Source organism: Salmo trutta, chromosome 13 (assembly GCF_901001165.1).
Source record: "Salmo trutta chromosome 13, fSalTru1.1, whole genome shotgun sequence".
NCBI classification, from domain to species: domain Eukaryota; kingdom Metazoa; phylum Chordata; class Actinopteri; order Salmoniformes; family Salmonidae; genus Salmo; species Salmo trutta.
In genome coordinates this window covers 20,594,312-20,622,015 of record NC_042969.1, presented here as the reverse complement: position 1 = coordinate 20,622,015, position 27,704 = coordinate 20,594,312, and the positions used below count along the sequence as shown (strand labels likewise).

Sequence of the window (27,704 nt, the reverse complement as noted above, 5' to 3'; positions counted from 1 at the left end):
AAAGGGGAGGGAACTCTGATCTTCTCATCCAATGGTTCTGAGGAGGTGAGGAGAGAGGACGTGAGGAATAAAGGAAATGCAACAGATTCTCCCATGGTTGTTGAACAAGACTGAAGGAACAGGCACCAGTCCTACAGCTACAAACAGGAGCCTGCTCTTCAACCACATGACTGTCTCCCTTGTTTTATTTCCTGTTCAGTCTCTTTTTCAGATTGACTATCAGTCTGTCTCTCTGCTACACCAATTTTCCCCTTTCCTGGCTTTCATCCCACAGTGACCCTTAACTCAATTGATTCCCTTTCTCCATCCTTTCTCTACTTTCCTCCCTCAGTTTTTCCCCCTGTAGTCACAGACTGCCAACCTCACAGAGACAGACAGAAAGACTGAGCTATTCAGTCAGACAAAGACCCCATTCCTCCTCCCCACTGACATCACATGTTGTCCCCCCCCTCCCGGAAAGTTTCCTCCCTGGCATCCTGCAGTGCTTTAAATCACATGACCCCTCCCTCCCTCCCCACACCCTGTACCAATAAGAGCTATTAGACAATGGGCACATAGCATTACAGTATGCTGACTTGTCTGTGTACTATGACTAAAATGGCTGTCATTTCCTGTTTTCTTCCTTTGTGACCACTGATCTGACAGGGGAGAGTAGTTCTCTTGAATATTTGTAGCAACTTAAGTAAATACCTGCAGTCAACTTGTGCAATACGTTAGGAGAAAAAGCAGATTGCGTTCTTCATTTCACAGGTCACATTATGAGGCTTACTGTTCCCCAGAACAGTTGAGCAGGTCATGTGTATGTTTGTAAATAGCACAACAGCAGAAAGCGGGAGCTGGCGAGTCCATAGTGTTATATATCAATCAGCGAGTGTTGTGCGGCGCACAAGAAGGGATTAAGTTACACTTGTATGCAATGCACTACTAAATGTTTCCCATCAGGTATCTTATAACGGTTTTCTGCCGTGTTTGAGAAGTCAATGAGCTCTGGATGAGTTCTGTACAGCAGCCATTTTTTCCCTGTGCTTCCTACTATGTGTGGTACCTACTCTGGCGTGTGGTCTTGGCGCGGGGCAGCGTGTTGGCTCCAGTAGCCATGTCATCCAAGGCATCTCTCCTCATGCGGGGGTCAGAGGAGTGCAGGCCCATCTCCTCCCCATCGTTGATCAGAGTCAGGTCCTGCATGCTGAAACTACGCAGCTTGTCCGACAGCACACCCTGGCCCTGCACACAACACACACACACCCCTCAAACACTGTGGGGTATAGATGTACGCATTCACAGACCAGGGTTTCCGTTAGCTGGTAACGGCCGGCTTTCGGGGCAGCAGGAATCCTCGAGCTGTCATTCTGCCCCTGAACAAGGCAGTTAACCCACTGTTCCCCGGTAGGCCGTCATTGTAAATAAATTTGTTCTTAACTGACTTGCCTAGTTAAATAAAGGTTATATTAAAAATACAAAAAAATATTTAAATTGGTCCACAAAAATATTTTTATAATGATCAGAAAAATACAAAATTGGCGCCGGCTAATCGTCCGAGAGAAGAAAATAAAATCCCATTGCAAAATAACGCTTTTTAGCCTATTCATTGATGGAAATACATCTGACCGGTCCTGCATGTCTATTCGGTTAATTTGCATAATTTTGTGGAATTAAATTGCTACGTGTGTATTTTTCTAATTTATCACACACGCACAGCATACAGATACAGAGCCTTTATTTGAGAGGAAAATCTGTCCAGCTCCTCAAACAGACTGTTTGTTGCTGCTGGAGTGAAACGTGCTTTTATAATCCCAATCATTGCACAACATTTCTAAACTCAATCTTGTGTTAATGGCCATGATTAAAAAGAGCTACTATTTTTGATTTCTCAACTGGTAATTGAAGCACGCTTCCCATTCGCCATTCAAGTGCAATGACAATGGTAGGCAGGCTTCAGCGCATCACACACACTACTTAGCAATGAGCTGGAGGCAGTATGCATTTTGAAAACATACACATAATTATTTGAAACCTGAACATTTTACTTCATACTATGAGGCATGTCTTACCTTGCTTCAAAGTAGAATATACTAAATTATTTTATAAAGACTTCCATATACCATTGAAACCGGTAGACTCTCTCTCATTTTCTATTGGTTTTCAAATCAACTTTATTTGTCCAGTAGCCAAACTTGAATCCTAGTCATATTAGCAACCCATCCTAGCTGCATCTTAAGATCTCCCCTCTTTCTACATTTCTATCAGCTATTTCCATCTCTGTCACATGAAACCGCATTTGGCAACTGTGTTTTCCCACTTATTGCATTATGGAATGAACATTTGCGTGTAGCCTACTGCCTTGGCCGCATTGCTGCGCTTATAATGCAAATAAATAATAGTTTATCAACATTAAGGTAAACATTCTGATCCGTTGCATCAGCCTCAAAGCTTTTTCAAGTTTTTTAGTGTTTTTTTATGTAGCCTAGGCCTACTGGTTGTATGACTTTGGGATCCATCCACTGTCCCAGAGTCTGTTTGGAATAGACTATTTCTTTCTCACACAGAAGGACAAGCTGACTAATAAAATAGGTCAACGTTTCTACTATGGAGGATAGTAGATTGACATAGGCTAGTGATTTTGATGTTTGTTACTTGGCTGAGGAAAAGTCAAATGGACAGTTATTCTAACATCTTCAAAGTGCGCATTGGAATTTGGTAAGAAGATCCTCGAGTTGCATGTTGTGTTAAGACGAATTACCATACTACAAATGTGATTTCTGCCATTCTGAGTACCATGGGTGGACGCCCTAATCAGGTTACGCACCCAATCCATATGGGTTTGGTAAATTTCTCAAATGTCCAGTAAATGTAAATGCTGCTGGTCAAATGTCTTGTGCCACATTCTCCTAATGTAAACCCTGACCCAGACAGACGCCCTGCAGCATGATCATAAGAGCACACACCTACAGAACACATACTTCAAGACACTAGGGTTGGGCGATGTCTGGATGACACTTCCTCTCCTCAACCTGTCCAAACATTGTTGATATAGGATTGTATCATCTATTTACATTTTTTTACCAGGGGAGGGGGGGAGCGCGTCGTTGCATTGCCTAGCAACGCGGTAAACATCTGTAATAAAGCCTGTCATGCACAAACCACCCGATTAGAGTAATGATCTTACCAATATTGTATTTTCTTGTGTGCAAATAAATATATAAACCAATCACATGGTGATATGACACCGATAACTTTGAATGGTGATTTGGAACCAAACATTGTAAGCCTTCAGACAATTTCAAGATCGAGTGCACATGTTCACCATAGACATGACTGGGCAGTCTTCTTGGGAGAGCTAAGCAAACAGTTACATAAGTGCATAACAGCGGGCTACCGCAGAGCTCACATCCTACCTACTCTAAAATGTCAACGGAGGAGATGATGACCCAGTGGCGCAGTGGATCTCAATGCAAGAGGTGTCACTGAAGTACCAGGTTCGAATTCTGGCTGCATCATATCCGGCTGTGATTGGGAGTCCCATAGGACGGCGCACTATTGTCCCAGCTTTGTCCAGGTTTGGCAGTCATTGTAAATAAGAATTTGTTCTTAATTGACCTGCCTAGTTACATTTTTTATTTAATAAAAAACCCACTGGTATTGTGGAGGGCGAATGAGGGTCACTTTCCGCTCTTGGCCAACGTCGCCCGCAAATACCTCTGCATCTGTGCAAAAAGCGTTCAGTAAGCGATATTGTTACCCCACTCCAAAGTCTATTAAAGCCAGAAAAGGTGAACATGCTTGTTTTCCTTTCCAGAAACCTTTAAGTAAGTTAATATATAATGAAAAGAAAAATAGTGGTTCTAAATTGCACTTTAATTTTCAAAGCCTGTATTCACAGGTGAGTCTTATTCTAAATAAATGTATCCTAGGCTAAAATATTCTGTTGTGTGCCTTAAACACACAACAGAACGTATTTGACCTGTATTCTGGTTAATTTTGTCCTTATTTTGTAGCCTATTCAAATGTGGGTTATTATTTTTCTTCCTGCTTATCGAAAGCGCTGCTATGGGGGCTTATGTAATGCCGTTGCACAATTCAGGGATATGAATAAACACTGCCACAATAATATAAATATCTGTTTAGAAAAGTAACGTTTACTCCAAATTGTACTGACAATAGCCTAGTTTAAGCCTATATTATTGTCCATTTTGTTTGCAAGGATTTTCCAGTGGCACACAATTTGTTTATCCTAAAGATTTGTTCAGGTGGAGGCCAGAAACATAAGGTTTGTTTAAACTTCCCATTTGATTATTCTGTCCACTCTCTCTCATTATTACCGTTTTAATTTGGGCTATTCACAAGCGTAAAACTTTCTGATAGAACTCTGATACTGGCCCCCTAGACTCATTTGAAAGTTGATCATGAAAAATTTGCTTATGCCAACAAGTCACATTCAAATAAAATGGTGATTGGGATAAAACGGGAAATGAAGCTTTTAAAACATGCCAGACAACGAGGTGTCCTCTGCAAATGGCCCATGATCATCCGACATTGAAGAGGTGGGCGAGAGAAAAATGATCTAACATTTTGCAGCAGCTTTTGGCACTCTCCACTCCATATTGTAGGCCTACTCTTGTAATATGTTAATAGTAGGTAGGGATGAAACGGTTACCGGTTTCACGATTAAACCACGGTAAAATTCCAGACAGAATTACCGTTTCAAATTTTCATTAAAAGCATGTTTGATTACCGCGGTTTGAAAAACTCATGGTAAATACTGTCCAGCATCAACCAAAGTTAGCAACAGTCTGACACAGGCTAACTTTGGTTAGCCTGGTTTTGTTTTGTGTGAAAACATGGCGGAAGGCAGTGACAGCGCTCGGGAGATTTTTCAGCCTTCTAAGAGGACCAAATCTGAAGTGTGGTCCTATTTTGGGTTTTACAAGAGTCCTGAGGGAAACTTAATCAAAGACGGTCACCCTGTCTGCAGAACATGCAAAACATTTTTTTTTTTAAATATATTTGCTTTGAAAGGGGGCAACACTTCAAATCTCTTGAGTCATCTTCGTGACCACCACCCACTACTTTATAGCGAATGCAAGGTAAGTTAACTTTTAGCTCAATGCATGATGTGGCGACTTCGGAATGGGGGAAAATGTCATGTTTTGCCTGTCTAACTTGCTAATAGCTTGTGAATAATGTAAACTGAAGCTTTCAGAGTTACCTACTCTTGTAAAAACACTACACATTGTTCTGCTGCTGTATGGGTCGTGTGTCTGCAGACTCTATTCACCCATCGCACACGATAACATGTTACGTAGTTTAGTCACCCAAACAACATATTTTGTTCATTTAAAATCCTGCAGTCCTCGACTTGGTTGTAAAAGTGTTCCAACAGGAGAAACACTATAGACTCCTATACAAGACTCCTGTATTTATGTCAATTGTTGGTCTCATTACAATTACTATCACTGTCTTCTCATTTGTATTTATGTAAATTGGGCATGGGATCATTGCATATACTCAAATGCATCACAGAATATAGACTGTGTGTGTGTGTATAATAATAATAATAATAATAATGTAACACCAATAATAATAATAATAATAATACTTTGCTATTCCCTTGTGTACAGAGCAGGAGTGCAGCAGGCAAACCCAGTGATGCAACTGGTCCCCCCCCCCCCCCCCCATCTACAGTTGTGACACAGACACTCGAGCAAGCATTTAAAAAGGCAGGCTGCTTATGCACCCACATCAAAGAATGCTCAAGACCTCACTGCAGGCCTTTCATATTACATTGCAAAGGACATGGTGTCATTTCAAATTGTTGAGAGCTTTCTAAGGCTGATGAAGGTTGCCGTGCCTCACTACAAAGTGCCATCACAAACATTTTCCAAGACTGAAATCCCAAACCTGTACAACCAGGTTCAAGCTGATGTTGGAAAAGGTTTGGCTCGTGGCACATGGTTTGCTGCAACTACTGACCTCTGGACCAGTGAAAGCGGGGGTGGTCAACTCTACATCAGCTTCACTATCCATTATCTCACCCCAGACTGGCAACTGGAATCAAACTGCCTGGAAACACAGTTCTCCCCAGAAGATCACTCGGCTCACAACAGAGTTTTTTGAGAATATGCTGGAAGAGTGGGGGATCAACAAGAAAGACCTGGTCTGCATAACCACAGACAACACAACAAACATGACCAAGGCTTTTGAAGAGTTCCCAGATCTGTGGCTTGGGTGCTTTGGCCATCATTTGAACCTGGCCATCTCAAAAAACTCTGAAAATTCAGAGAAGTGACACAGCAGTCAAGGCCTGCCGTCATCTGGTCCAAGGCTTCTCACGGAGATGGAAGAGAAGGAGAGAACTGAGAGAAAAGCAAGCTGCCCTCAACAAACCACAGAAGGCTCTGATCCATGATGTGGTGACCCGATGGGGGGGGATCTACAGTCGTGGCCAAAAGTTTTGAGAATGACATATTCATTTCCACAGTTTGCTGCTTCAGTGTCTTTAGATATTTTTGTCAGATGTTACTATGGAATACTGAAGTATAATTACAAGCATTTCATAAGTGTCAAAGGCTTTTGATGACAATTACATGAAGTTGATGCAAAGAGTCAATATTTGCAGTGTTGACCCTTTTTCAAGACCTCTGCAAACTGCCCTGGCATGCTGTCAATAAACTTCTGGGTCACATCCTGACTGATGGCAGCCCATTCTTGCATAATCAAAGCTTGGAGTTTGTCAGAATTTGTGGGTTTTTGTTTGTCCACCCGCCTCTTGAGGATTGACCACAAGTTCTCAATGGGATTAAGGTCTGGGGAGATTCCTGGCCATGGATCCAAAATATTGATGTTTTGTTCCCCGAGCCACTTAGTTATCACTTATGCCTTATGGCAAGGTGCTCCATCATGCTGGAAAAGGCATTGTTCGTCACCAAACTGTTCCTGGATGGTTGGGAGAAGTTGCTCTCGGAGGATGGAAGTGTTCTTAGGCAAATTGTGACTGAGCCCACTCCCTTGGCTGAGAAGCAACCCCACACATGAATGGTCTCAGGATGCTTTACTGCTGGCATGACACAGGACTGATGGTAGCGCTCACCTTGTCTTCTCCGGACAAGCTTTTTTCCGGATGCACCAAACAATCGGAAGGGGATTCATCAGACAAAATGACTTTACCCCAGTCCTCAGCAGTCCAATCCCTGTACCTTTTGCAGAATATCAGCCTGTCCCTGATGTTTTTCCTGGAGAGAAGTGGCTTCTTTGCTGCCCTTCTTGACATTAGGCCATCCTCCAAAAGTCTTCGCCTCACTGTGCTTGCAGATGCACTCACACCTGCCTGCTGCCATTCCTGAGCAAGCTCTGTACTGGTGGCGCCCCGATCCCGCAGCTGAATCAAATTTAGGAGACGGTCCTGGCGCTTGCTGGACTTTCTTGGGCGCCCTGGAGCCTTCTTCACAACAATTGAACCGCTCTCCTTGAAGTTCTTGATGATCCGATAAATGGTTGATTTAGGTGCAATCTTACTGGCAGCAATATCCTTGCCTGTGAAGCCCTTTTTGTGCAAAGCAATGATGCCGGCACGTGTTTCCTTCCAGGTAACCTTGGATGACAGAGGAAGAACAATGATTCCAAGCACCACCCTCCTTTTGAAGCTTCCAGTCTGTTATTCAAACTCAAATCAGCATGACAGAGTCATCTCCAGCCTTGTCCTCGTCAACACTCACACCTATGTTAACAAGAGAATCACTTACATGATGTCAACTGGTCCTTTTGTGGCAGGGCTGAAATGCAGTGGAAATGTTTTTGGGGATTCAGTTCATTTGCATGGCAAAGAGGGACTTTGCAATTAATTGCAATTCATCTGATCACTCTTCATAACATTCTGGAGTATATGCAAATTGCCATCATACAAACTGAGGCAGCAGACTTTGTGAAAATTAATATTTGTGCCATTCTCAAAACTTTTGGCCACGACTGTACACATAAGATGCTTGAGCGTTTCCTCAGCCAACAGCAGCCAGTCTGTGCGACTCTGGCTGGAGAAAGAGGAATATGGCATCTGATGCCCAAGGATGCCGACAAAGTGTCATGGAGCAACTGTGCCAGCAAGTGCCATACACTTGCCTCAGAGACACGAGTGACACTGTCAGCCATCAAGCCTGTCCTGGACCACATCACCATGATGTTCTGGTGGAAATGGATATGGATCCATCCCTGACCAAGGAGATGAAAAGGGTAATGAGAGAAGACCTTAACAACAGATGCAAAGAGAGTCATGCACATGGCTTGTTTCATTGACTCCCGCTTCAAAAGGAGCTTTTTAGATGAGGCTGCAAAAGTTGACACTGACAGCTGTGTCCAGGAGGCCTTGAAGCTGGCAGCTGCACCACCAACATCCCCACAGCGACATCGGAGGGGAAAGGCCTGGCTGGGTTGCTGAGAAAGATTACCTCAACAAGGCAGCAGAGAGGTGAAGAGGGTCAGATTCCGACCACCCCAGAAGACAGAGTGAAAGAAGAGATCAAGGTATACCTGTCTCTGCCACCCATTCCAGCAGATGAGGATCCACTGGTGTGGTGGAGGGACCCCACCCATTCCAGCAGAAGAGGATCCACTGGTGTGGTGGAGGGACCCCACCCATTCCAGCAGAAGAGGATCCACTGGTGTGGTGGAGGGGCCATGTATCAGAGCTACCTCACCTTGACAGGGTTGCCAGGAAGCTTTTGTGGATCCCAGCAACCAGTGTGCCATCAGTGTGCCAGCGGGCACATCGTCTCCTAGCAGATCACTACTTAAACCTGGCAAAGTAAATATGCAGACATTTTTACATTTCAATCTCAAGTGAACAAAGATGAATACATACAGGATGTTAGGCCTGCAGCACTGGATTTCATTATGAAGGAGAGAACATACAGGATGTTAGGCAAGCAGCACCGGATTTCTTTATGAAGGAGAGAACGGACAAACAAGTGCTGTTCATTTGATTCGTTTACAGATTTTGTGTTATTTTAATGTCAACACCTGCACATTGGATGTGTTTACATATGGTTGTATTGTTCTTACATGCACATTGCTTTACTTGTGTTGCTTTTATATGCACATTTGATTTGCTTACTTAAGGTTGTGTTCATTTAAAACTGCACTAGGGAAACTTTTACCTCTCATGGCCACATGGTGCCATCTTTAATGTTAACGTTATTATTTTAATGTTTATGCACACAAAAAGTGCATAGTGCTGCTCATTTTATTTGTTTGTTGGTTTTCAATATAAAACTTGGTGAAATTATTTCAGTGTGTCAGTACTTTCTGAACATTTCCAGCACATGTTAACAATACTGCGATAATACTGATAACCGTGATCATTTTGGTCACTATAAACTTGGTATGAAATTTTCATACCGTTTCATCTCTAACAGAAGGCTAAGTCTACCTACATATTTATTGAAAAAGGTTACGGCAAATAGGGATAGGCAAGAAATTTGGCATGTCGCCCGGCTGTGCGCTGCCAGTCATGTTCAAACAGGTTAAGCTGTCATCTGTAAAAAATCTAAATATATAAAAACTATTGTCTGTCACATCATGATGTCATTGCCATCGATGATGTCTGTCAAACACAATTGACTTCCGATTACATCGTAATATCGCCCAACCCTACAAGACACCAGAGTTATTTCTTGGCAAGAGCTCTCAAACTATACAACAGACACTATCACTAACAACATTGATATACAGACTTATTGGTATTAGAGGTCGACCGATTAATCGGAATGGCCGATTAATTAGGGCCGATTTCAAGTTTTCATAACAAATCGGTATTTTTGGACACCGATTTTTTTTTTTACACCTTTATTTAACTAGGCAAGTCAGTTAAAAACACATTCTTATTTTCAATGACAGCCTAGGAACGGTGGGTTAACTGCCTTGTTCAGGGGCAGAACGACAGATTTTTACTTTGTCAGCTTGGGGATTCAATCTTGCAACCTTACGGTTAACTAGTCCAACGCTGTAACCACCTGTTTTACATTGCACTCCACGAGGAGCCTGCCTGTTACACGAATGCAGTAAGAAGCCAAGGTAAGTTGCTAGCTAGCATTAAACTTACCTTATAAAAAACAATCAATCATAATCACTAGTTAACTACACATAGTTGATTATATTACTAGATTATCTAGCCTGTCCTGCGTTGCATATAATCGATGCGGTGCGCATTCGCGAAAAAGGACTGTCGTTGCTCCAACATGTACCTAACCATAAACATCAATGTCTTTCTTAAAATCAATATACAAGTATATATTTTTAAACCTGCATATTTAGTTAATCTTGCCTGCTAACATGAATTTCTTTTAACTAGGGAAATTGTGTCACTTCTCTTGCGTTCTGTGGAACAGAGTCAGGGTATATGCAGCAGTTTGGGCCGCCTGGCTCGTTGCGAACTGTGTGAAGACTATTTCTTCCTAACAAAGACAGCCAAATTCGCCAAACGGGGGATGATTTAACAAAAGCGTATTTAAGAAAAAGCACAATCGTTGCACGACTGTACCTAACCATGAACATCAATGCCTTTCTTAAAATCAATACACAGAAGTATATATTTTTAATCCTGCATATTTAGCTAAAAGAAACCCAGGTCAGCAGGCAATATTAACCAGGTGAAATTGTGTCACTTCTCTTTCGTTCATTGCATGCAGAGTCAGGGAATATGCAACAGTTTGGGCCGCCTGGCTCTTTGTTTACAAATTTGACAGAATTTTACGTAATTATGACATAACATTGAAGGTTGTGCAATGTAACAGGAATATTTAGACTTATGGATGCCACCCGTTAGATAAAATACGGAAAGTTTTTTTTTCTCGAGATGATAGTTTCCAAATTCAACCATATTAATGACCTAAGGCTCGTATTTCTGTGTGTTTATTATATTATAATTAAGTCTATGATTTGATATTTGATAGAGCAGTCTGACTGAGCGGTGGTAGGCACCAGCAGGCTCGTAAGCATTCATTCAAACAGCACTTTCGTGCGTTTTGCCAGCAGCTCTTCGCAATGCTTCAAGCATTGCGCTGTTTGTGACTTCAAGCCTATCAACTCCCGAGACTAGGCTGGTGTAACCGATGTGAATGGCTAGCTAGTTAGCGGGGTGCACGCTAATAGCATTTCAAACGTCACTCGCTCTGAGACTTGGAGTAGTTGTTCCCCTTGCTCTGCATGGGTAACGCTGCTTCGAGGGTGGCTGTTGTCGATGTGTTCCTGGTTCGAGCCCAGGTAGGAGCGAGGAGAGGGACGGAAGCTATACTGTTACACTGGCAATACTAAAGTGCCTATAAGAACATCTAATAGTCAAAGGTATATGAAATATAAATCGTATAGAGAGAAATAGTCCTATAATTCCTATAATAACTACAACCTAAAACTTCTTACCTGGGAATATTGAAGACTCATGTTAAAAGGAACCACCAGCTTTCATATGTTCTCATGTTCTGAGCAAGGAACTTAAACGTTAGCTTTCTTACATGGCACATATTGCACTTTTACTGTCTTCTCTAACACTTTGTTTTCGCATTATTTAAACCAAATTGAACATGTTTCATTATTTATTTGAGGCTAAAATGATTTTATTCATTTATTATATTAAGTTAAAATAAGTGTTCATTAGGTATTGTTGTAATTGCCATTATTACAAATACATTACTTTTTTTTTAAAGAATTAAATTACAAAAAAAAAATATATACAAATAAATAAATAAATAAATAAATAAATAAATAAATAAATAAATAATCGGCCGATTAATCGGTATCCAATAATCGGTATCGGTGTTGAAAAATCATAATCGGTTGACCTCTAATTGGTATGACTAGGGCTGTTACGGTGAACATATTACAGCCACACTGGCAGTCAGGAGTCATGACCGCAGTCACATTCCACATGAAGTTTAGGCAAGGTAACTAAGCTTCTCAAAAACTGTCCTCTGATGCAGTTGATAGTCATAAATAGCTTAACAAACTTGCTAACAGCCTGGTACTCAGCATTCTATTGGCCGGTACTCTACACCCCTAATCACACTGACATCAATGCAAATGCATCTGAACATCACACAGCATGGTACATGCCCATGGGACGCAATATAGCTTCACACTACCACAAGGAAACACCATATGCAGACAGACACACACATTACCCTGCAGAGCATACACATCTCAAACATGACGACACGCACACACACCTCTGGCCAGGGCCTTGCTTACCTTGCTAGCTGCGGTGACGGCAGCAGTAGCAGCCAAGTTCAGACCTCTCTTCCCAAACCTCATCATAGTCTCATAACTACGGTCTTTAGCCTGGGTGATGTACTCATCGATCTCCTGCAGGACAGGAAGAGGGTGGAGACAGAGAAACATACTTTATGAGTCAATGCATCTAAAGTTGAATTTGCAGGCTGACAGAGAGCTGGATCTTATTGTGACCTCTAACCTTCTCCTTGTTGGACAGGGTTAGACGTTACTTTCCGATTATATCGTGCATCCCTAAAGGTATATCGGAATCAGACGATATTAACTAAAAATGCCAGCATCAGCCTGACATCTAGTTTAATGCCGATGTGCAAAACCGATGTCAAAGGTGACGTGCATACCTATATAACGTAGGTAGATGTCGTAATGACGCCATGAAAAATAAAGCGCTACACAGCATTCCTAACCTAGCCCACAATGTCTGCTGTGTGGATCTATTTTGAAGTTTCAAAGGAAGATAACAAAAAGGCCAAATGCAACATTTGTGCTGCTATTATTTCCCGAGGGGGAGAAAGTGAAATCTTTCAATACCACAAACCTAATTACTCATTTGAAAGTGCATCACACCCAGACGTTCAGCGACTACTTAGAACAAAAGCAGAAAAACTAAGACACTTCCAACAACTAAACAAGTTTATGTCGAGTAGTCATTTGAAAGAGTAGGACTCAAAAGCGAAATCCATTAACGGCAAGATAATGGCATTCATTGCCCTCGACAATCAACCGTTCTCTGTCGTGGATGATGTTGGCTTTCACCGACTGGTGGAGCACCTCGAGCCCCAGTACACACTACCAAGTAGGCGCTATTTTTCAGATGTTGCTTTACCAGAGTTAGACAGTATTGTTGAAACTCACATTCATGAGCTCAGGGATGCAAACTGGCGAGGGCCCAAAAAGTTGACTTTTTTGTTGTTGCAAAAATCCCTCCTAGGGGGAAATGCAGGTTAACTAATTAAACAAAAGAATATCTAAATGGTCAGTCTCTGTGTGTAAAATAAAAAGTGGTTCTTGTGAACTTAACTCACAGCTAAACAAATGTAAAGAAAGCAATCCAATGTTATTTGTTGCCTAGACTTTACTGCAAATGAGACTCAAGCCCTGAGAAAAAAAAAACAATACACTAATATTGCAGTTAGCCATGACAGCCTTTATAATAGAACGCGTGTGACCACACACACATCTAAATATTGCACTTGAAGTAGAAATAGAATTAAACAAACAGGCATTCTATTTTTGCTCTATTATAGTGGCCACTATAGTAGACGTCGATCAAGTGCACAGGCTACATGTGTGCAAAAATAACATACAATGAGTAAAAAATTAAATAATCCCCCCTCACTCACACACGTGTTACTGTCAAATTCAACACAACAAAAGCAATATCTTTGGGCTACACTGCATTGTACACTTGATGCCTGTGGACATCTGTTCTACAATGTGCCAGCAGAGCATGCTACCCTTTGTTGTCATAATTGATCTCTTTCAGGCAGACAGTACACCTTGCATTACCCTTTTAATCCACTGTATTGAAGTGAGAAAGAGGGAAAGTGTGTGGTGTTCCTTTCACCTAGTAGTGGCATCCAGCTTAAGCCAGGCCCAGCTCCAGCTACACTTGTTTAACAAGCAACGTCTCATTTTCACCTAATTCTCGCATTCTGAAAACTAACCACAGAGAGAAAAACAAATTGTCCACAGATAGTAGTTAGTTCGTTAGCTAGTTAACATGCCACACAGATTGCCAGGGTCCAGTAAGCAACTAACACGTTATAACTTGAGGAACGGCAAGGAGTCGTATAACGTTACCAGTTAATATTATAGCGTATTGGTTAGGTTACTAACGTTAGCTGTCTGACTATTAGCCAGCAAATTTTCCCACTTTGATCAGAAAAGTTGGCTAATGTTGCTGAACATTTCTCTGGCTAACAAACGGATCATTCGATCCAGCTAGCAAGACACAACGCTAACAATACTTGTTCCACCACACTTTCTCCCTCACCTCAAACTTTCCAAATCCCAGTTCTTTTGTTTACAGCTCATGAAGTACGCTTCATCACCTTCTCAACCTCGTCTCCGTGGTCAGGCTTCTCACCTACCTCTTAGTTATCGTTCAGGGGACGTGCTGCTGTAAGTTAACTGGAAAACTGCCTTTCAACTCTCCCCTGTCTTTCCAGAGCGCGCGCTGATGCTGTAACTAGCCAATTTCTTCTCTTCAGTCGCGTGCTGCATTCTGTTGTTATGTGAACGATTGGCTGAGCCTTGGATACAGCCAGTATTGCTCCAAACGCACATCACTAGTTTGCATACAGCCAGTAGTGATCCAAATCCCCCACCCAAACTTTTCTCATCGGATCCACACAAATATCGTAGGTCACTTTTTAATCGATTCAAAACGGTGAATTTTGCCAAAAGGTGACTGGTTTGCATCCCTGATGAGCTATTAGCTTCACGACTGACATTTGGACCAGCGATATCAGCCCTATGAGCATGCGGAGTCTGACAGCACGGTGGCTCGTCAAGGATTTCGTACTGAGGAAAGCTGTATGGCAAGCTCATGAATGTGCTGGTTGTCATACCACTGCTACAATTTCAATGGCATTTGAGAACATGTTTGAAACATGAACACACTAGCTAGCTCCATTCGAACAACTGACTCGAGAAATACGCTCTTCAACTGTGTCTGCAGCAGACGTGATACCCTCTGTCATGGCATTGAAACTCCTGCGCAACAAAACTGCCGACATAGACGTGATGTTAAAACTTGCAAAAGTACTCGAGGATGTGAACAAGGGATTCGGTGGCATTCGCTCTGAGCCTCTCTACTGTGACGCCACCATGCTCGATGCTAGGTACAAGGACCGCTACTTCGATGCAGACATGAAACAGGGTTTACGTGAAATGTTACAGACACAGCTGAACAAGATGGAAACGGACACAATGACGGTGCGTACTGAGGAAGAGAGGCCAGACAGACAGACAGAGCTGAAACTTCACTGCTTGACATGTATGACGAAATCCTGGTTGAGAATGAAACGACTGAACAAATGAACAACAAAACAGCACAACAAGTAAGTGAAAGAAATAGGTTTTGATTATGTTTTACTGGTAATGGGGGACATACGTAAAAGCCAACAAAATAACATTTTGGTCAGTGTGTATTTCAACTATTTAACTGTACTACAATGCTTAAAAGGCTGCTAATTTTTTTTTATAATCTATCGGTATCGGGTTTTTTGGCAAGGAAAATATCGGTATTGGCCAAAAATGTAATATCGGTGAATCCCTAGTTACCTTCTCCTTATTGGACAGGGTTAGACGTTACCTTCTCCTTATTGGACAGGGTGGGGTGGACAAACTTGCGGTAGAGCACACTGGAGCCCTTAGTGTACGGAGACAGGAGCCAGATCACAAAGGCTATCTTCAGCTCAAAGTAGAAAGGAAACCTGCATGAACAACCACACCAAAAGGACAGTTAATAGACAGGAAAAAAGAATGGATGTGGGCTACAATTTTACTGAAACAATATAATTATTTTCTCTTTCAGGCATTAAAGGGTTTACCAAGTGTTTGCTCTGATATCCTGGTGCTTTTCTGAAGGCAATACACCACAACAAATGTAGACAATCAAATCGAAGTTGATTTAAATATATCAATCCTAGTGAGCACAACATGTTAAATACTTTTAAACAGCTTTTCAACCAAAATAGGTAATTTCAATGTACAGTACCAGTCAAAAGTTGACACACCTACTCATTCAAGGGTTTCTCTTAATTTGTACTCTTTTCTACATTGTAGAATAATAGTGAAGACATGAAATAAAACTAATGAAATAACACATGGAATCATGTAGTAACCAAAAAAAAGTGTTAAACATATCAAAAAATGAGATTCTTCAAAGTAGCCACCCTTTGCCTTGATGACAGCTTTGCACATGCTTGGCATTCTCTCAACCAGCTTCATGAGTTCGTCACCTGGAATGCATCTCAATTAACATGTGTGCCATGTTAAAAGTACATTTGTGGAATTTCTTTCCTTAATATGTGAGAGCCAATCAGTTGTGTTGTGACAAGGTAGGGGTGGTATACGATAGATTTTAGGTAAAATACCAAGTCCATATTATGGCAAGGACAGCTCAAATAAGCAAAGAGAAATGGCAGTCCATCATTACTTTAAGACATGAAGGTCAGTCAATATGGAAAATTTCCAGAACTTTGAAAGTTTCTTCAAGTACAGTAGCAAAAACCATCAAGCGGTATGATGAAACTGGCTCTCATGAGGACTGCCACAGGAAAGGATGATCCAGAGTTACCTCTGCTGCAGAGGATACGTTCATGAGAGTTACACACCTCAGAAATTGCAGCCCAAATAAATGTTTCTCAGAGTTCAAGTAACAGACACATCTCAACATCAACTGTTCAGAGAAGACTGCGTGAATCAGGCCTTCAGGGTGGAATTGCTGCAAAGAAACCACCAATAAAGGACACCAATATGAAGAAGAGACTTGCTTGGGTCAAGAAACCCAAGCAATTGACATTAGACTGGTGGAAATCGGTCCTTTGGTCTGATGAGTCCAAATGTGAGATTTTTGGTTCCAACTGCCATGTGAGATGCAGAGTAGCTGAACGGATGATCTCCGCATGTGTGGTTCCCACCGTGAAGCATGGAATAGGAGCTGTGATTGTGTTTAGCTGGTGACACTGTCAGTGATTTATTTATAATTCAAGGCACACTTAACCAGCATGGCCATCCCATCTGGTTTGCGCTTAGTGGGATAATCATTTGTTTTTCAACAGGACAATGACCCAAAACATACCTCCAGGCTGTGTAAGGACTGTATGACCAAGGAGAGTGATGGAGTGATGCATCAGATGACCTGGCCTCCACAATCACCCTACCTCAACCAAAGTGAGATGGTTTCGGATGAGTTTGAGTGTAGAGTGAAGGAAAAGCAGCCAACAAATGCTCAGGATATGTGGGAACTCCTTCAAGACTGTTGGAAAAGCATTCCTCATGAAGCTGGTTGAGAGAATGCAAAGTGTGCAAAGCTGTCATCAATGCAAAGGGTGGCTACTTTGAAGAATCTCAAATATAAAATCTATTTTGATTTGTTTAACACATTTTGGTTACTACATGATTCCATGTGTTATTTCATAGTTTTGATGTCTTCACTATTATTCTACAATGTAGACAATACAATTATTTTTTTTAAAACCTTGAATGAGTAGGTGTGTCCAAACTTTTGACTGGTACTGTAAACATACACTACATGGCCAAAGGTTCATCGAACAGGTCCTCCCGAGTGGCGCAAGGCACTGCATTGCTAGCTGTGCCACTAGAGATCCTGGTTCGAATCCAGGCTCTGTCGCAGCCGGCCGCGACCGGGAAATCCATGGGGCGGCGCACAACTGGCCAAGCGTCCTCCGGGTTAGGGGGAGGGTTTGGCCGGCAGGAATGTTCTTGTCCCATCGCGCACAAGCAACTCCTGTGGGGGGCCGGGCATAATGCACGCTGACACGGTCGCCAGGTGTATAGTGTTTCCCCCGACACATTGGTGCGGCTGGCTTCCGGGTTAAGCGAGCAGTGTGTCAAGAAGCAGTGCGGCATGGCTGGGTTGCGTTTCAGGGGACGCACAGCTCTCGACCTTTGCCTCTCCCGAATCCGTACGGGAGTTGCAGCGATAGGACAAGATTGTAACTACCATTTGGATACCATGAAATTGGGGAGAATAAGGGTTACATAAAATATATATATATATATTTTATTAGGTTCGTCGAACATCTCATTCTAAAATCGTGGGCATTAATATGGAGTTGGTCCCCTTTTGCTGCTATAACAGCCTCCACTCTTCTGGGAAGGCTTTCCACTAGATGTTGGAACTTTGCTGCAGGGACTTGCTTCGATTCAGCCACAAGAGCATTGGTGAGGTTGGGCACTGATGTTGGGCAATTAGGCCTGGCTCGCAGTCGGCGTTCCAATTCATCCCAATGGTGTTTGATGGGGTTGAGGTCAGGGCTCTGTGCAGGCCAGTCAAGTTCTTCCACACCGCTCTCGACAAACCATTTCTGTATGGACATCGCTTTGTGCACGGGGCCATCGTCATGCTGAAACAGGAAAGAGCCTTCCCAAAACTGTTCCCACGAAGTTGGAAGCACAGAATCGTCTAGAATGTCATTGTATGCTGTAGCATTAAGATTTCCCTTCACTGTAACTAAGGGGCCTAGCCCAAACCATGAAAAACAGCTCCAGATCATTTCTCCTCCTCCACCAACCTTTACAGTTGGCACTTTGCATGCGGGCAGGTAGCATTCTCCTGGCATCCACCAAACCCAGATTCATCCGTCGGACTTCCAGATGGTGAAATGTGATTCATCACTCCAGAGAATGCGTTTCCACTGCTCCAGAGTCCAGTGGTGGCGAGTTTTACACCACTCCAGCCGACACTTGGCATTGCGCATGGTGATCTTAGGCTTGTGTGTGGCTGCTCGGCCATGGAAACCCATTTCATGAAGTTCCCAACGAACAGATCTTGTGCTGATGTTGCTTCCAGAGGCAGTTTGGAAATCAGTAGCGAGTGTTATAATTTTTTTACACGCTATGCGCTTCAGCACTCGGCAGTCCCGTTCTGTGAGCTTGTTTGGCCTACCACTTCGCGGCTGAGCCGGTGTTACTCCTAGACGTTTCCATTTCACAATAACAGCACTTACAGTTGACCGGGGCAGCTTCAGCAGCTCTAGCAGGGCCGAAATTTGACAAACTGACTTATAAGGTGGCATCTGATGACGGTGCCACGTTGAAAGTCCCTGAGCTCTTCAGTACTGCCAATGTTTGTCTATGGAGATTGCATGGCTGTGTGCTCGATTTTATACACCTGTCAGCAACTGGTGTGGCTGAAATAGACGAAACCACTCATTTGAAGGGCTGTCCACTTTTGGCCATGTAGTGTATATTGTTTTTCATATGGATGGTCCTAGGGGCTATTGTTCTAAATGGCTGTAGGGCAGTGGTCAGAGATGACCCACGTGACTCACCAGGACATGAACAAGTCTGTGAGGGTCTCCACCGTCGTGAATAACGCAAACACTATCCAGTACATCATCCATTTCACCTGGACACACACACACACGATATAGATGGGAGTGAGCATCACATGTAGACCAAAGCATAGCCTACAGTAAGCAGTCACTGCCAAACAAAGGACGGAGAGTGTAACAACTACTGCAATATAGTGAGATGTGGATGAATCCTAAAATGTCACACTGACAGAGTGAAAACATCTCATCTAAATATATCGGCATATGAAAAATATAAAGCACTAAACCCAACCAGGGAATGCATTGAATAGGCTGAGAGGATGAGTCAAATTTTAATGTCATACAGCGCATTCGGAAAGTATTCAGACCTTTTCCACATTTTGTTACGTTACAGCCTTAACCCAAAATGGATTAAATGGTTTATTTTTCATCAATCTACACAAAATACCCCATAATGACAAAGCAACAGATTTTTAAAATACATTTACATAAATACTCTGACCCTTTACTCAGTACTTTGTTGAAGCACCTTTGGCAGCGATTACAGCCTCGAGTCTTCTTGGGTATGACGCTACAAGCTTGGCACACCAGTATTTGGAGGTTCTCTCATTTTTCTCTGCAAATCCTCTCAAGCTCTGTCAGGTTGGATGGGGAGCGTCGCTGCACAGCTATTTTCAAGTCTCTCCAGAGATGTTCGATCGGGTTCAAGTCCGGGCTCTGGCTGGGCCACTCAAGGACATTCAGAGACTTGTCCCAAAGCCACTCCTGCATTGTCTTGGCTGTGTGCTTAGGATCGTTGTCCTGTTGGAAGGTGAACCATCACCCCAGTCTGAGGTACTGAGCACCCTGGACCAAGTTTTCATCAAGGATCTCTCTGTACTTTGCTCCGTTCATCTTTCCATCGATCCTGACTAGGGTTGCACATTTTGGGGAATATTCAGAGGTGGAAACTTAACGTGGGAATATATGAAAATTAATAGCATTTAAATGTTTGCATTGGATATATTTACCATATATCACACAAACATAAACCTTTCCTTTATCATAAGTAGACAATTGCAAATGATTAAATCCTTACAATAGAAATGTAAAAAACATTTAGTTACGAATTTAACTTTAATTAAATGAGTTGACTCATCACATGGGATGATTTCACTGAACAACAAATGGGAATATTGAATGGTCCCCAATGATCCATCGCATCTCCCAAAACCGTTTTCAACATATATCTGTAAAATGATAGTCTAGAAACTAAAGCTTTGGTTGTCTTCCTCTCAGGCGTCCATGTCTTCTCCCTGGACCTCCTCAATGTCCACCTCTTGAACATCAGACTCTGAAGCCTCATCTTAACTGTCACTTTCCAACCTTGTTGAGGATGGCTCGTTGTCAGGCTCAAAAAGCGTCAAATTTGCCCGGATGGCCACCAATTTTTTAACCCTTGCATTGGTCAGCCTGTTGCGTGATTTGGTGTGTGTGTTCCCAAACAAGGATCAGTTGCGCTCTGAGGCGGCTGATGTTGGTGGGATTTGGAGGATGATGGAGGCAACAGGGGAGAGCCTCAGATCCACAAAGTCCCTTCCACCAGGTGGCTGATGAGATATGTTGGCACAACTGCCATATTGCATCTCCATCCCAAAGCCCTTGCTTGGAAGTGTACTTCGCCAGACTGCCAAGAACCTTGCCCTAATCCAGGCCAAGGTGGCGAGACACGGTAGTGATGACACCATAGGCCCTGTTGATCTCTGCACCAGACAGGATGCTCTTGCCAGCATACTTGGGGTCCAACAAGTACGCTGTGGTGTGTATGGGCTTCAGGCTTTTTGATGTATTTCAGAACTGCAGTTTCCTCTGCTTGGAGCAACAGTGAAGTGGGCAGGGCAGTACGGATTTCTTCTCTTACATCTGCAAGCAGATGTAACCGATGTGAAATGGCTAGTTAGTTAGCGGTGGTGCGCGCTAATAGCATTTCAATCAGTGACGTCACTCGCTCTGAGACTTGAAGTAGGGTTTCTCCTTGTGTTGCAAGGGCCGCGGCTTTTGTGGCGCGATGGGTAACGATGCTTCGTGGGTGTCAGTTGTTGATGTGTGCAAGGGTCCCTGGTTCGAGCCCGGGTTGGGGCGAAGAGGGATGGAACCTACACTGTTACACAGAGTCTGAACATCAGACAGGATGGCATTGTCTCCCTCAATCCGTGCAATGGCTACTGCTATAGGTTTCAGAAGTTTCAGGCTGCTTACCACCCTCTCCCAAAACACATCATCCAGGAGGATGACAGCACCACCCCAACAGTTATTGCTGGGCAGTTTTAATGTGGTGCTCTTATTCTTCTCACTTTGCTTGGTGAGGTTGATTGCTGCTATAACTTGATGGCCCTTCACATACCTAACCATTTCCTTGGCTCTCTTGTAGAGTGTATCCATTGTTTTCAGTGCCATGATGTCCTTGAGGAGCAGATTCAATGCATGAGCAGCACAGCCAATGGGTGTGATGTGAGGGTAGGACTCCTCCACCTTAGACCAAGCAGCCTTCATGTTCGCAGCATTGTCTGTCATCAGTGCAAATACCTTCTGTGGTCCAAGGTCATTGATGACTGCCTTCAGCTCATCTGCAATGTAGAGACCGGTGTGTCTGTTGTCCCTTGTGTCTGTGCTCTTGTAAAATACTGGTAGAGGGGTGGTGATGATGTAGTTAATTATTCCCTGCCCACAAACATTCGACGACCCATCAGAGATGATTGCAATACAGTCTGCTTTCTCTATGATTTGCTTGACCTTCACTTGAACTCTTTTGAACTCTGCATCCAGCAAATGAGTAGATAAAGCAAGTCTGGTTGGAGGGGTGTAAGAATAGAAACAAATGAGTAAAAAATAATACAATTCCATGTACAGATAAATAGTTAAGCAGTTAACAACTCCTTTGTAAGATTTTTTTTTTTTAAATGAAACGTATGGAAACAGGTGAATTAACACTCAGTTAGCAGGCTCAAGCAAGCTAAAACCGACATGGTAGCAAAAACTAACTAGCAGAAATTGTTAAGTTAGAAATGATTTAAAACACACTTTGCTGTTGGCTACGATTTACTAGTTAACAAAAAAATCATGCATGTTATATAAAATATATTCATCCCACCCAGTATTGTAATCAAAACTTACCAGAAAGCACGTAGTCCTTGGCTCAGACAGTGTGCTAGTGTGGGCTCAATAGCATCTCATTAGTGTGCAAGATCTTGAGAGTTGTACATGTGATGGAAGAGTGCACTGTGCATGCAGAGGGTTGCAATTCCATAGAATTGGGAATAGTTTAACCAAAATATGCCACAAGACCTAGAATTGCCTTGTGTATCCCACAAAAACAGGTTCACTGTTTTATAAGCTAACTTTTGTGATGAATTTAAGCAAAATTCCCCAAAGTCCCGGGCTTAACTTCCCATGACAAATTTCCAGAAAGTTTCTGACCCTTTGTAACCCTAATCCTGAGGAGTGGCTTCCGTCTGTCCACTCTACCATAAAGGCCTGATTGGTGGAGTGCTGCAGATATGGTTGTCTTTCTGGAAGGTTCTCCCATCTCCACAGAAGAACTCTGGAGCTCTGTCAGATTGACCATAAGGTCACCTCCCAAACCAAGGCCCTTCTCCCCTGATTGTACAGTTTGGCCGGGTGGCCAGCTCTAGGAAGAGTCTTGGTGGTTCCAAACTTCTTCCATTTATGAATGATGGAGGCCACTGTGATCTTGGGGACCTTCAATGTTGCAGACATTTTTTGGTACCCTTCCCCAGATCTGTGCCTCGACACAATCCTGTCTCGGAGCTCTACAGACAATTCCTTTGAGCTCATAGCTTGGTTTCTGCTCTGACATGCACTGTCAACTGTGGGACCTTATATAGACAGGTGTGTGCCTTTCAAAATGATGTCCAATCAATTGAATTTACCACAGGTGGACTCCAATCAAGTTTTAGAAACATCTCAAGGATAATCAGTGGAAACAGGATGCACCTAAGCTCAATTTCGAGTCTCATAGCAAATGGTCTGAATACTTGTTTTTTATACATTTGCAAACATTTCTAAAAACCTGTTTTCGCTTTGTCATTATGAGGTATTGTGTGTAGATTGATAAGGAAATGTTTTTATTTAATCTATTTTAGAATAAGGCTGTAATGTAACAAAATATGGTTAAAGTCGAGGGGTTTGAATACTTTCCGAATGCACTGTAGGTACACAGCACAGGTCAAATGTGTGATGTTATATAAATAGCTATTTCTACTGTTGAATCATTACAGAAAAGAGAAAAGGATAGCGAGGGAAAATTAAGAGATGGGAGGGGAAAAAATGTCCTCTGTATCTCTTCTCCCTCTCTCTGTCTGCATGTGCCCCAGCTCAAATATTGAGGGGGGGGGGGTCCATAGCAGCCAGAGGGAGGAGAAGGCTCAGGAGACGAGAGAGCTTGGCGGAGCTAGGCAGAAGGCCAGAACAGAGTTCCACTCCTCCTCCTCAACCACCCCTCCTCTTTCTCATCCCTCTGCTCCCTAACAGGAATGAGGTAAGCTGGGAGGCTCCCATTTTAAACAGATACTGTTTAAACTGCTCTCTCATCCTCAGAAACAATGGAAACTTGCTGCAGCACATTGGAGAGGGTGAAAGCCATTTTAAAACCATCATAACTTTGTCCATTGTATTATCTCAATATGAATATATGAAATAACTACAAGAGACTTAAAATATTTAGCCCATCACTGAAGATGTTGTAAAGACATACTAATACACTGCAACAATAGAGGTACAGTATTCAAGTACAAAACTCACATATTCTTTCACATTCTTTGTCTTGACGGCCTTGTATGAGGAGTAGGCCGGGTAGAGGGTCCCGAAGGCCAGGCTGAAGAAAGAGGAGAGTCAGAGAGGAATGGGTCAGAGGTTAAGGTACAGTAAACAACATCACCCGGGCAACATGACCTCAGGGTAGTAACACTGACCAAATGTTTCCCTCTGTTTCAATATGTATCCAGTAAAATGTGGCCTAACACCTGACTCCAGTCTAAAACCCATGATCTCACAGAATCAACATAAATAGGTTGCTGTGAGGGAAAGTAGGCCATATTCTGGGCAGTTCTCAAAATATCACTCTAGGTTAGCCTAGTTAGGGCACCTGACCCGCTCTATTGCAAAAACAGATGGTTACATTTAGACAAAGCGCAGTGGTTTGTTGGAACAAATAATCAGTTCAGGAAGCAGAAGATTGGAAAAGAATGGAAAAGGCTTCTGCTACTGATAGATGGACCAAACACACAAGGATAACGGCAGGCCACCGCATGTGAATCTGCCTGCAACACACATGGTAATAAAATCCAGTCACACACACATCGCACTCTGTCCTGTCAGCCCGGCTACATGGCGATTACCGCTGATGTGACAGGAAACTGAATGCTGAGGGAGGGGAGAGCTGGGAGGACCACGCCTGCAACCTTTCTGCCCATCTGCCACACAGCCATGTGAAGGCTATGGGCATTTCTACCACTCTAGGTTCATGTATTCCACCTTTCTGTCCACATTTTCTCACCTCTCGGGCTTAGTCTGTGGAAATACTACCCGCTATGGGTTTCCCTTGTTCCATCTGAGAGTTTCTCGTGTGCACAGAGTCTGTGCATCTGTCTGGGTCCTTGTCTGTGATTTGCCCAGTCATGCTGCCAGGGCTGCTCTGCTCTCCTCTGCGCTGTAGCTGTCCAGTGAGAGGACGTGTGGCAGGCCAGAGGCAAGGTTCAGACTCCCACAGCAGGCGCCCAATGTCTCTCTCCCAGACTCCTCTCTGCTCTGTCCCATATCTCAACTCCATACTCTTCAATGCACTCAAGGAAAATGTAAGAGACAGAACAAATGGCTACCAAGCACTGAGCAGGCTCAGATTCCCAACTCTTCTGTGATTAGACCTTTCCACTGTAATTATACACCCATATGAAGTGGAAATGTATAGCCATCCTGTTGTTGGGCACTTTGGCTTGTGTCCAATTCAGTTTTTACAAGCCCAGCAACACAGAGTTTATGCTAACATATATACCGAGTGAGAATGAGTATGACAGTGACTTTCATACTAGTTCAAAGATAAAGACAGGGTTGGCCAATCCCTGGGATAAGCATCATCTTGTTTACAGGACCATTCAATCATGTTCGTTTGGTCTCTAACACATGATTACCTGCCACGCAATGAGCCTTAAACCCTCTACACTAAAGTAACGCAGATGTTATCGGTTATGTAATCCAATGCAAAATCAGCTACATCAATGACATCTATTCAGCACAACCTGTGCATTTAAAAGATAGCAGGCAGGCTCCGCTCTTTACATCTGAGATTTAGGTAACTATAAAACTATTAAAGTAGTGGCTCTCATTCTATGCCAAGATGACAATTGCTACTGATAACATGATGAAAACAAAACATTGTTTGACAAATAAACTGCCCACACAAATCCTACCACTGGAATACAACACTGACTAACAAACACAAAGAGCTGATAACAGCAAGATATATTCTGGGTTTGTAGGGTAATGACTGTGTGTGTATGACTGTATAAACAGCTGTTGACTAATCTAGCTGTCAGGGTACAGGTAGGCCTATCCTAGCTGGTTCATTACAACATCAAATTACATTGTGCCTCCCTCTTGGGTCTCACCCCTTATCGACATGTTTCATAAATAACATCATGAGAATCTGGTCAAATCTTGATGTTATCGGTCCAGGTGACACTCAATGGGAATGGAAGAGCATCAATGATTTCTCTGGATGTCAGTGTCATGCTAGCAATACAGTTTCTGCTTTATGTTTTGATGATGATCACGCAAACCTTACTAAAAATGCACTATTCACCATGCGTGATTAGCAATATTCAAGACTAGACCATTTTGTTTTACTGACTTAGAATAACAACCACTATATGAATTGACAAATTGGCTTCAGTGGATGGCATAAGCAAGCTTGTTAGCTAGCTAATTAATTCCACCTTCACTTGGCTAGCAGCGTTATCATTTGAGCTAACTACCTAGCTAGCCAACGTTCGCACTGGTAACGGTGTGGCTCTTTGCCTACAAAACGGTCTTTGTGAAACACCAGTGGTCAACATACCCATTTCAGCACCATGGGCTTTAAACCAACAACGCCAATTCAATTGCAAGCAAATTAGCTGGTTCGCTGTCATTCTGGCTATCAAGATAACTGGCCGCGCACGATCTGGGCACAAGCCATGGCAGCAGTAGTTAGTATATGCAGCTGTAGAAAGCGATGTGGTCTGGCAAGAGCGAAATACAACAAACTGACGCTGCCGAGTCCATACTCACACTACCATCCTGGAGATAATCCACGACACCATCTTGATTGTAGTGAGCTTTTCCTTATTCTCGGAAATCTAACTAGCTAGCTACCCCCCATTCCTCTGCCAACGACCGTGTTGTTGTGATGCGAGTGCCTGCTGCTGTTCTGAAGTGCTGTCTTTTACTGACAGGTAGCTAGGCTACTGTGTGGTGATGTGCAGCTCGCGAACGATTCGGGGTTTTTTGAGCGACTCTTTTTACTGACTTGAGTCATAATTCTATTTTCTGAGTGAATCGTTCATTTTAGTCGTTTATTTGACCTGCTGGCCGCAATGAATTCTAGCAGGATTAATACACGCACCGATCAACTGTCTATCACGCTGCAGACAGCATAGAAAAGAAAAATACATGTTTAGAACTGATAATTGACCCATAGTGCAATAATGAATTTGTTATGGTGTAGAACCAAAACATACTCTGCTCAACAAACTCCAATTGAAGAAAGAATCGTTTGGGGTGCTGCAGTTCACGAACGATATTGTGATTATCATCAAGGCAGTCAAGCAATGCATTCTGCCAAGAGTCGTCCGGTTGCGGCCACAACTAGACCTCGTTTCAAATGTACCAAGAAAACATCTTATTTGTGTATCTAGCAATCAAAAAATGTACATTGTTTAAAAAACGCTTTTCCAGGTCTCAGTCACATGACAGCTGCAATAAGCCCTTGGGTGAAACGAGAGGCTTGTGGAATCATGACTATTTCAAGTTTTCAGTTCATTGTTCGCCGGTAGGCGGTCCTGCATGCGCTGGGCATTACTGACTCAAATGAACGAAATGAGTCGAAAGATTCGTTCTTTTGACTGAACGAGTCGAAATGATCAGAGTCATTAAAAAAGAGCCGAACTTCACATTACTACCATTGTGATTTTGAATCCGCTGTATTCAAATCACTGGAATTCCTATTTCTTTTAACGGGGCACGTCCACCCTGTTTTGTCTAACCCGCAGAGAAGGCAACTGGTTACTGCCACAATTAAATTGGTCCTATATCTAGGAGTTTAATTAATTAGTGTAGCTATGCAGACAAGACCAAAAGGCTCTGTACAGT

At 42.9% G+C, this 27,704-nt stretch overlaps 1 protein-coding gene across 1 annotated transcript in view; it reads right to left on the bottom strand.

The window, feature by feature from the left end:
• LOC115205427 (receptor expression-enhancing protein 2) overlaps positions 1-26,848 on the bottom strand; it is a 34,713-nt gene extending 7,865 nt beyond the window's left edge. Inside the window, exons 1-6 of the mRNA XM_029771400.1 lie at positions 26,625-26,848; positions 24,102-24,174; positions 19,299-19,375; positions 15,593-15,713; positions 12,232-12,345; positions 1,050-1,224 (exon numbers count right to left, since the gene is read on the bottom strand). Coding sequence (XP_029627260.1) covers positions 1,050-1,224; positions 12,232-12,345; positions 15,593-15,713; positions 19,299-19,375; positions 24,102-24,174; positions 26,625-26,656 — 592 coding nt within the window. The 5' untranslated portion in view covers positions 26,657-26,848. The remainder of the gene's footprint in view (positions 1-1,049; positions 1,225-12,231; positions 12,346-15,592; positions 15,714-19,298; positions 19,376-24,101; positions 24,175-26,624) is intronic.
• Between the last annotated feature and the right edge of the window lie 856 nt (positions 26,849-27,704).